The 11127-nt window shown below is 51.6% G+C and overlaps 3 protein-coding genes across 3 annotated transcripts; 2 read left to right on the top strand and 1 right to left on the bottom strand.

Moving 5' to 3' along the window:
- Positions 1 to 2018: 2018 nt before the first annotated feature.
- CMQ_1481 (arginine-tRNA-protein transferase 1) lies at positions 2019 to 3329 on the top strand (the record flags this gene model as incomplete). Its single annotated transcript, XM_014318560.1, has 1 exon — positions 2019 to 3329. One exon carries the CDS (start codon positions 2019 to 2021, stop codon positions 3327 to 3329), a length of 1311 nt encoding a protein of 436 aa, XP_014174035.1.
- Positions 3330 to 5094: 1765 nt separating this feature from the next.
- Positions 5095 to 6324, top strand: CMQ_693 (d-alanine ligase; the record flags this gene model as incomplete). The annotated part of the gene is made up of 3 exons (XM_014317772.1): positions 5095 to 5194; positions 5248 to 6095; positions 6169 to 6324. 3 exons carry the CDS (start codon positions 5095 to 5097, stop codon positions 6322 to 6324), a joined length of 1104 nt encoding a protein of 367 aa, XP_014173247.1.
- Positions 6325 to 7132: 808 nt separating this feature from the next.
- Positions 7133 to 7641, bottom strand: CMQ_717 (uncharacterized protein; the record flags this gene model as incomplete). The annotated part of the gene is made up of 2 exons (XM_014317796.1): positions 7133 to 7337; positions 7547 to 7641. The coding sequence occupies 2 exons, from the start codon at positions 7639 to 7641 to the stop codon at positions 7133 to 7135; spliced, it is 300 nt and encodes a 99-aa protein (XP_014173271.1).
- Positions 7642 to 11127: the final 3486 nt, after the last annotated feature.

Raw genomic sequence — 11127 nt, 5'->3', positions numbered from 1 at the left:
TTTATTTTATCGTTTCTGGGCTCAGCTCTCCCTATTTTAGTCCTATTGGTTTTATTCGTCTTTGCTTTTTGTTAATTTAATTTCGAATTCTCGTTCGGTTTGGCATTCTCTTCCCTGCAACACAAAGGTGCATACGACGCTGTAGGTGTGAGTGAGGTGGACGGGCAAGTGCTGGGACACACCTGCCGCCACTTACGTGGGGTACATCGAACGAGAAGAAGGAGCAGCCGAGAAAACCGGGCTAGGTCGCTTTGGAGGGGTTGAGAAGTGACTGGAGAAAGCACGTGCAAGTGCAATACTACTAGAGGAGGGGTACCTGGGACAAAGGTCAGCATAATGTGTGCCTTGCAGATCAGCACTGTGACCATGTCGTCAGGTCATGTGGAACCCGCCTTCGGTTGGACAATTGGCTTACCGCCCGCCTGTTCTGGCCTGAAGACAGGCAGTCTCAACCGCATCAGGTACTGCATACTTTCACCATCATCTCCCAACTACCTCGATCCTTCGTGTGCTTCTATCACGCACACACACCCCGCAACCAGGCAACAGAGCCAACCAGCCAGCTCTCGAGACCAGTCCAGCCCGCCCTTCTTGCTTTGTGGCGTTTCATCGCACTCGTCATTTATCAGCTGCGCTTCGCGGTTCGTTGCCGCCATCTCCGTCCTTTAAGATCATCTCCCAGCTATCCAAGTGCTCAAAATACCCGTTCTCATCATTTTGCCCCCCCAGCTCCTGTCCGCGCCATCCGCAACGCCTCGTCCGCCCTGTCGACACAGTCCAGCTGTTCAACTGCCCGATCATACTCGTACACAGCTGCTAGCCCGGGCTAGTTACTGAAACGGCCATTCTTCTTCTAAATCGTCTTGCTACCAGTATTACCTAGGGTCCTCTCCACCGTCCCCACAGCCCTGGAAAACGCGGACCCGGTGGCTTTGTCTTTCTCGTTGCTACCCAGCCTTGCACGACAGCTTGTTTTCCCTACCAAACCAGCATACATAGTACGAGTGCGGAAATCAGCCTCTGTCATGGACGGCATCTACACCCAGCCCCCTGAAGACGGGTGGTCGTACATTACGCCCATTGGTGAGTTTTACTGCTTTGTTTGCATCATTACTATTCTTTTCTCTGCCAAATCTCCCTCATCTTCTGTCGTGGCGGCTGCTCTCATCCAACCATCCATCCCCGTGCCCTAATCGGCTCCATCCGTTGGCCGTTCCACTCTTTCTTTACCCCCACCATCGTGTCCGCATGTCCCCGTCACTTCGGAGCTTCTTGTCTCGTTTGTCTCTCCCGTTTTCCCTCACCTGTCAGTCATGAGATGAGGTCAGTTATTACACTTGCGCTGAAATGCACGCGTGCTGTACTACTCCCTGCTCGTTTATGCTGGGCTTGCTCCCAGGTGGCGGCCTTCGCCATGAGCGCAAGTGAGAGCCTGCGCTTTACTTGAAGATATATGTCTGCGCATGTTGCGTCTTGCCATTCTGTTCGCTCACCTTTCTGGCTTTGTCTTTCTGGCTTTATCCTCCTTCTGAAGCCTGCACGTTTGCGGTTTACCGTAGGCTTACTTATCCCAAACAACCAATAAACGCTTCGAGCCGTATTGTCATTTTGTCCAACCTCAGCAATGGTTGTGTCTTTGTTGTATGCGTAACAACGATTATGCCTGATCCGTTAACATTCTCACATAGGATACTCCAACTCTAACCAATGTGGTTACTGTCATGGCGAAAAGAAGGACGGAACTCCCCATAAACGTAAGCTGCCCTCTTTCTTCTAGGCGTCTTTTTGCCTAAGCTGCCTGGGTCTTTGTTGGGGTTTCTGCCTCGGTGATCCCATATTCGTGCCTGTAGCCTCGATGCCGTGTAGGTATTTGGTCTGATCTTATCATCGGTCTGTCCGCTGCAGGTTTCTCGTACTATGCTTCATCCCACTCTCTGAGCCCAAGCCTCTATCAGACTCTGATCGACCGCTGTTGGAGGCGTTCCGGGACACTTCTCTACCGTCCTAACCAGAAGAATATGTGCTGTCCTCACTATACGCTTCGACTCGACTCAACTAGCTTTCAGGCCACCCGGGACCAGCGCCAGGCTGTCAATCGATTCACCCGCTATGTTATTGGCGACGCCTATGCCAAAGAGGCGGCCCGGCTCTGTCCTCGGTCAAAGGAAGAAGCAAAGCGGCGGGAGACGATCTTCGACCTAGCTGAGCGTATCCACGAGGCGGAGATTAACAGACTCCCACCTTTGTCTTTACGCCAACTAGTTTCAAAAGGGCAAGCACAACAGGCGGAGAAGGTACCGAAAGAGCATGCCGATGACCACACAAGTCCCCTGGCCGAGTCCACTATGCCAGACCATCGCTTCGAGGTAACCCTGGAGCCTGACACTTTCACGGAAGAAAAGTACCTTGTGTATGAGAACTATCAGCGCATTGTTCACAAGGAGCCACCGTCGAAAATTACGCGTCAGGGGTTTGCCTCTTTCCTTTGCAACTCGCCACTTCGCCGCGAGACTTTGACAGACAGCAGTGGTCACACGCGGGAGTTGGGTTCCTTCCACCAGTGCTACCGTCTAGATGGAAGGCTGGTCGCAATTGGAGTTCTGGATCTGCTACCTAATTCCCTGAGCGCGGTTTACTTTCTGTATCATGAGTCCATACATCAGCACAACCCGGGAAAACTGGGCGCCTTGAGAGAGATTGCCCTGGCTCGTGAGCATGGCTACCGGTGGTGGTATTCTGGCTTTTACATTCACAGCTGCCCGAAAATGCGATACAAGATCGATTACGCACCGCAGTATGTACTGGATCCGGAAACCCTGGATTGGGATCTGCTCGACAAGGAATCCTTGGCCCTTTTTGACAAATTCCCGTATGTCAGTCTATCAAGAGAGCGGCGTCGAGCAGGCTGTGGTGGAAAAAATGGCCGTCCAGCCAGTGAATATACCACGGCATATCGGAAGGCAGCCGGAGGTGATAGACAGGACGACTGCAATAGTAACGACAAAACTAGCGACGATCTGGATTATGAGGATGGCCAAGACAGCGCAAGTGACGAATCCGAATCCGATCACCCGCTGTTCATGAGCAACATGCCAGGCCTTCCACCTCTAGATACTGTGGCTGGTCTTGCACTGGGCGAAATTCCCATCCAGACGAATATGCACTCAGACATATTTCCTATTAGGTTTCTGGTTGTCTGGTCAGAGGGCACTGTGCTGGATGGCACCAGTTTCAAGTCCAAGGTGGCAGAACTTGTAGCGGCTATGGGACCTGATCTGATCACACGAATTTGCTTGGATTTTCGCCGTCACAGGAAGCCTGAGTATTGATGCATCTAGTCCTTTGTGTTACCATATAAAAGAAATGAATCCCTTTGAAAGCAGCCAAGCCGCTCATTGTTCTAGAGCATCGGTCCGCGCTTGACCTCTAGGAATACTTGCAGCGTCGAGGGGATCCATTGCATAATAGACATAAAATACGTGTCGAAAGGTGAGGCTGAATATTGGACCCTGGCAGTACTCCATGTCGGTGTGCTACAATAGTCAACACAACACGAATAGAGCAGAATCGGTGAGTGTGGAGTGCAAGCACCAGATCGGTTTCCTCTGTCCGCGTGACGATGTAGGTGGTCTGTTCCCTGGCCGGACCTTTACATGGCTAGTGAGAGAAACGAGGAAGATAGGGCACTATCCACGAAGTGAACGAACGATTCCCGGCGAATAGACCAGATGTCATACCAGCGCAGACAGAATCTTCACAAAACGAGAAACACGCCCTTGAGGCAATAGCTTTTAATCACAATTACTTACTACAGAAGCTATCACGCTTGAGTGCAGTTGGAAGAGGCCAGTTTTGTGCTGTCTCCATTACAGAATAAGCCAGCAACTTTCAGTAGGACCCCTGATCTGAAGCTTTTATGGGAGCGTATAACTGGACGCTCCCTCTGTTCGCCCGAATCGCCTAACGACCATCATCTGATGTTCCGCCAAGTGCTTCTGCAGTGCCGTCCGGACTTCCAAAAGCTAGCCAGTTGGGGCAAGGTAGGTGAAGATGCAAGAAACCGGCAAAAAAATGTCACCAGAGAGGCTCGAACTCTCGACCTCAGGATTAATGAGACCTACGCGCTAGCCAACTGCGCCATGGTGACTTGTCCCACTTCTGTCTAAGATGGTCCATATTGTCAGAAGCACGTGGCTGAAAAGGCCGTGGGAGATGGGTAAGCTGCCAAGCACGCCGTCGCCGTCTTAGCCTGCAGTCTAGCTCGAACAGCTGTCGGGATTTCCCAAAGAGGAATGTATGTGATATAGAAGCACACTCGTGTGTCTGAAGGGAGGGCGAAGAAAGAACGCGAAGTGGAAAGACGAAATACAACCTAGTTAGAAACGAGAAGGTGCGCTGATGCGAAGGATGAGCTTCCGTAAGTTGCTGTTCTTTAAGCTTTCGCTGTAAATCCGGCATCCCTTGTTATCAAAGCTTCCAGTTATGAGCATATGCAACCGTGCTGTGCTATTGCTTGCAGTGGGCAGCCTCAATCCCCACGCCCTCCCTCTTGTTTACAGAAGGATAATTATGCAGGTTGGGAACCGGCAGCACCGGCAGACAAAACATGTTGGGTTGGCCTGGGCTCATTTGCCGCTAAAATAATCGGTGCAGATCGCACTTCATGTGAAAGGCTGCAGATACACAATCACATCACGTCGTTCAGATTATGGAAAAACAGATACGCAGAAGATGTAGAAGATCGTGTGTGTGTGTTACTTGTACTTTCGAGAATCAAAAAGTACTCGATCTACGTTAGCAAAGATAACGTACATGGACCACAATGTGAGCATCAGGAATGGAAAATCAAGAACGAAGCTCCGTTCAGAGGCACTGCCTCGCCGATCACTTCCGACAGTCTCTCTGTCTTCTGGGTATAAAAAGTCGACAACTTTCTCTCGAGGAGACGTTGAAACTTTGGGACAAAGAGAAACGGATCCCTAAGACAGCAAGACGGCAAAACGTTCAAGACCCCCGGCGGCCATATAGTCCAGGCTTTCTTTATACATTTTCCCATCTTCATACCTTTTCAGACTCTGTATACAGTTTCCAGCCATGCCTTTGCTTGCAGATGGTCCTGTTCGCGTTGCGGTCCTGTACCAAGCGCTGGAGCCTCCGATCATCAATGGGGAGAAGAAGCCGATGAAGCCTGGTGGTATGTCGAGACGCCACATCTCTAGGCTACAGACTGCAGACTAACACACACAGGCTACCAAGACTCAGGTGCCGACATTGCCTTTGCCCTTCAGGGCAGCGAGGGCATTGACGTGGTGACGCCCCGTGACGATCCAGATCCGGCTGACCATCACGGTTGGGCCTTTCCGGACACGGAAGAGGGCATCCTGGAGGCACTGAGCCGAGGAGCAACGCACGTGTGGGCCAACACGGTGCTGTTTGCATCGCACCCTCTGCAGACATCGGCGGCCATCGGGGCGTACCAGGACCGCGTCCGGGTAATCGGTCAGGGCCCGCTAGCCGTCGAGCGCTACGATGACAAGGACTACATCAACAGGCTGCTGCGCGGCCTCGGCGGCTTCACGCTGCCGCGCTCGTGGTCGTTGTCGGCTACGACAGACCCAGCAGCCGTGCACGAGCTGCCGGGCATCGCCTATTCCGTTGTGGGTAAGCCAGCGCGCGGCCGTGGCAGCTATGGCGTCAAGGTGTGCCACACGGCCGACGAGCTGCAGGACCACGTGCGCGAACTGCAGAGCGAGACCATGCATGTTCTCATCGAGCAGTTCCTCGCCGGCGAGGAGGTCACGGTGACGGTCATGCCGCCCGCGGTCGCCGGCAAGACTGACTATTGGGCACTGCCCGTGGTCACCCGGTTCGACCATGAAGACGGCATCGCGCCCTCCAACGGGTCTGTGGCCGTGTCGACCAACTCGCGCGCCGTTTCCGACAGCGACAAGGATCCGCTCTACCGCGCGCTCATGCGCGAGTGCGAGGCCGTTGCTCGTGCCTTGGGCACCACTGCACCCATCCGCGTGGATGCCCGTCGTCATCGTGATGCTGCCTCGTCCAAGTTTGCCCTCTTGGACGTCAACACAAAGCCGGTACGTCTGTCTGCATCGGCAGTTGTATAGTCTCCCTCTTTCGTCATAGCCCTCGCTCATGCATCTTCTACAGAATATGACAGGCCCCGGGCGTCCTGGTAGAGATGACCAGGCCTGCCTCACGCTCCTGGCTGCCGAAGCCCTCGGATGGGAGTATAGAGAGCTTCTGGAGCGGATCCTTCGCACGGCCAGTGTTCTGCGCGATCTCAGACAGGTTGTGCCCAAGTAGCTAGCCAGAGTTGACGTGCTTGGATTGTGTGTTATTTTGTTATCGTTACGTCAGACCATATGATATTGCTTGCCACGAAAATCAGTGGCTTTTTCAAGAGGCTGATCCCGACGCTTACATGTATGTGACCGAGAAATAGAGGGACCCCTGCTGCTGATCAGGTTCGTCACTGCGGCGCCACTCCTGTATCCGGAAGATCAGTCCTAAACAGGCAAGGCACTCCGTAGAGCCGCTTAAACCTCTCGTCCCTGGTCTCCTCGTGAATGCAGTCCTTCTTCCTGCAACGGATCGTCTAGTAAGGTGTCAACGCTACGGTCTCGCGAAACATCCAGCTCACCAGCCACCATGACGATGAAACATAAGCACACCGCATAGCACTAACGGATGTGAGTGGCGTGCAATACGATTCGCTTTGGGTGGGGGACAGATTTTACCCAAGAGCCTTATCTCGGATCTGTCGACGAGACGGAACTTGGCCATGCAATCTCGCACCACTTGCAGCAAAATATACCGGAAACGGGAGTTGCGAAATGCTATAGGTAGAGTCATGGTAGGCAGTGATGTAACTACTGCTGTATGCTGTCAGTTAGTCCATTCATGTGTCGTTGTGCAGCAAGACGCCATGAGTGACGAAGAGCGAAAACAAGAATGAGGCGAAAAGCAGCAGAAAAAGTCTCGCCGTTGAACGTTTTCCTGCAGCAAATAGTGCTGAGGGTGGCGTTCCTCGGAGATCGCCACGAGCCAGTGCTGCAGTATGTCGTCGAGAGGCTAGAATTTGCCATCCTGGCTACCTCCGAGGACTTTTTGCCTAGAACGACACAACCAGTTCATTTATCGTGCCCTGGATGTTGGCCAGCGCTATCCGACCGGAAACCCAGTCAAAGGCCGGATCGCTACCGGTGCTCAGCTCGTGGCTGAGCTCACATCCATCATAATACGAGCCATCGGGAGGATCGACATCAAGGCTTCCTTTGTTTAGCAGGTACGGATCGCCGGTGCGGATGCCGATCTCTCTGCCGAGGGTGTACGTGATCCAGAACACTCGGCTCGCCATCCGCCTCAGCTACGGATCCAGGGGCTGCATCTTCACGGATGTGTAGCTTTAGCTTGTAGGCTAGCTGTAAGGCTACTGCTGCCAAGACTGCCGTTGGCCGCAGATCCAGCCTTGGGACAGCATTACTAGTCCCAGCACAGCCTGGATGCCGTGAAACCCAGGTCCTACGCTATCAGGCTGCCTACGGCCGACTGCGCTTCCTCGATGCACCGCTGCAGGACGACATCGCCGAGCTTGCCGTGCTCAGACCGCTGCAGTTCCATTGCCAGCACCACGTTTATCAATGCCCACACGTCGACTCCGTATCCCGCCGGACATTCGTACCATGCATAAACGTCTGCTTGAAGTTTTCTCGGACGAAAAGCGGAATCACAGTGTTCTACGTTACGAGATAACTGTCGATCAATGGGACAGTTTCGGATAGCTGAGAAGGCTGCTGGCTGCCTTTTTGCTTGGCCAACGACGGCACACACGCGCCCTTCAACTCGTCCACCTGTGCCTAGACTGCTTTCAGTTGTGCTCGACCTGCAATAGTCTGCTTCGCAGACGGTCCGCCTCTGTTGGGCTTCGCCGTGTTCCTGAACTCGGGAGTCAGTATACCTGCACAACGGCAAATTACTTGCTTGTGGCATCTTGAAGACGACCCATACCGACTCTGCATATCTTCGCGCAATATGCAATCACTGCTGTAGATCGAGCAGTGAAAGCATGTGGGTCGTTTCTCATCACACTTTTGCTCCCTTAATCGACATGTTTCGCAGGCCTATACGAAGAATGTATGGGGCGTCTTTCAGAACTGCGCGACAGCCCTGGAGGGGACTAGTATCTCGTATCTTTATCCTGCTCGTCCGTTTTATCTAATCTATGATGTCCATCTAGAACGCTTACTTCTGTGCTTCTTGTCAGAAAAGGTATCTTAGCACAACGGCAGGAGCTGGAGCTATAGCGATGTCGATTTTCTAGCTCCGAACTCCGCGGAGCCGCCAGTCAACTATACGTGTTTCCTAGACCCGCTTTAAAAAGAAAATCACAAAAGCAAACGAAACTAATTGGCAAGATCCTGCTGCAGCTTTCTTACTTCTTACATAGTATCATACTCAGCCTCTGTCTTGACACCGGGTTCTCAGCCGATTTCATCTTTAGATGCTTTTCTAGGTGGTCACAGTAGCGCGTTCACTGGACTCGCTTTGGTTTAGACCCAAATTGGCCTAAATCTACATTGGAAGCAAGCAGTTTTATTCGTCAACGAGTAAGCCAAGGTGGCTATCGGGGGAATGTAAGCTTCTTCATGAAAGTGTACAAAGTCGAAAAATCCTCGATCGGGGGTACTTATTAGTGTATGCCGACCCTAATCGTTTCAATCAATAGCGGCCACGTCTCCGGAGATCAGTATTTACTGCTGAGAGTTCCGATGGTCAAATTAAGGTGAACTGATCTCTAAACCACGTGATTTTGATCATCTGAAATCAGCCTAGAGATCCCAAGCATAGAGACACAAACCTATCTGATACGCGTACATTTCTGTGCGAAATCTTGATAGTCTCTGTGATATCGTCAGAACGATATCGTCAGAAAAATCATGAAAGTCCCTTTGTTGATTGGAACTATGATTCCAGATAGGTTCTGCTCATTATGGTCAGCCACTTTAAGTGGTTGAGATCATTAGTCAAATTCCGTAGAAGGAGAACTCTCTGTTACAAATGGATGTAGCTTCAGCTATATAATCTCAATAGAAAACGCTACCAATATCTTTCTAAGGCTTCTCAGTAGGCAACTCCAAATTTACACTTAGATGAGCTCTTTAAGGAATCTTCTGTACCCATTTTACCTACTTTCAACCGTGCGACGACACCGCCGATCGATCGTACAGGCATCGTATAAATACAATATTCCAGAAAAGGTCGAGGAGGAGATACCGCCTCCGGCCCCCTCACGACTACAGCCGTCTAGTTAGTAACCGACGATTGGGCTCTGGTCGAATTGATGTTTTGCTGACACGAAAGTCCGTAGATGTTAAGTTCGCCAAGCAACATAACCCAGACACAAATATCTATCCAGGAGAAAGCCTTTCAATGTCGCGGTAGGCACTCTTTCTTAGAACAGTCTTCACGGCCATGTTCACGAATCATGTCGGCCTCGGAAGCACCTTGGCTACCGTCGGTGTGATCCGGAGAGTGCTCTGGCATCACAAAACTGGGCCAGCTTTCCTGGCTGACCTCCAACTATAGCCTAACCATCGGCACCGTTATCCTTATTGGCGGGCAGTTGGCAAACGAAGTCGGCCACCAAATTCTTCTCACCTCGGTATTATGTGGTACTGCTTATGGTCTTTGGTCGCTGACCTCACCGTCATTTCTTCCCACGTTTCATGCATAGAATATCGAGTCTAAGAGGGCATCGGCCTAGTAATGACGATGCCCAAAGTCGTCGCCCTCGTTGGGCGGTCCTACTCGACTAAGCGTAAGAGCATTACCTTTGGCGCTATTACCGGCTTCGTCTTCGGCGGCATAATCTCCCTAGCCTGGTGGCCTCGGATTTTCTGGAGCCAGTCCATTGTACTTATCGCCATCACCGTCCTAGGCGTCTGGACCATGTCGCCACTTCTGTTTATACAGAAGTCCGGGCGGTCAATTCGCGGACTTCTCACGGACCTGGATGCTCTCGGAGGAGCTGTCGGCGTGTCAGTGTTGGTCCCATTAATTTTTATAGCATTTTCAGGCTCACTAATCAGTATTATTGGCGGCTCAAGTTTCAACGTTTTCAAAACCATTAGATTGGTGCTATCTCGTGCCAGTGTCTTATTTTGCACAACTGACGCTGTCTTCATCATAGCCTTTTTTGTGTCAAACAAGTATCTACCAATTCTTTCGAGGCTCCAAAGAAATCTCAACCGGTGCAATGCCTTCCTCGACTTTGCGATATGTCACTGTATTGCGTTCGTAACTTCGCATGGAAAAATGCTCATACGCAACAAGCATGAGGGCGAGCACTGTGCTTATAGCCGAGGCAACGACTAGCCAGTAGGCATGAGAAAGGCCAGAATAATCGGCGTAGGAAGAAATGGCGTGCTTCATAGGGACAAACAATGCCGTGTCCAGACCAAGCCCGATTATTGTCAGAATGCATGTGAGGAGGGTGCCTATGAGCTCGGAACGGGTTCCGATCCTGATGTAGAGAATTACGGTCGCCAGTGTCACCCAAGCGAAGACCGCGGCTATAAGGTGGATGATCAGAGGCTTTGCAAGCACCCTCAAGCGATTGGCTTCGGACGCAGAGAAAAGATCACGGGGCTCGCTTGTGGCGTAATTGAGAATTGTGACCGGATCGTATCCAACCTCAAATGAAGAGCTGGAGGTCGGTCAGAGAGTCCACAACAGCAGCATGAAAAAACTGATAACCGCATCGTGATCAGGACCGCGTTCATCACTGCTTACCAATATCGGTTTAGTATAGAGCTGTTGTCAATTTCATAGGGTGCCCATGTACAGTAGCCGTACAGGCCAAAGTCGGCCCATATATTGTCCTGGCCATGATTTTGGTTGAAGAGGCAATGCAGGGAAGTGCTCAGCGCGTTGTAGGCGTCCGTCGTAGGATCGTGTAAAGGCTTGATGTCGCGAAGACAGGTATCTAGATTACCATCGCCAGGTTATGCTCATTTAAAGACAATTTCCACGCACGAAGGATGTGACTAGACGTAAAATATACCCGTAATCGGGTAGACAGATTCCCGGTCTTCTGCGTGTCTACTT

This window comes from Grosmannia clavigera (assembly GCF_000143105.1).
Source record: "Grosmannia clavigera kw1407 unplaced genomic scaffold GCSC_140, whole genome shotgun sequence".
Taxonomy (NCBI): domain Eukaryota; kingdom Fungi; phylum Ascomycota; class Sordariomycetes; order Ophiostomatales; family Ophiostomataceae; genus Leptographium; species Leptographium clavigerum.
Note: the sequence above shows the minus strand (reverse complement) of the source record. Positions and strands in the feature narration are given on the sequence as shown.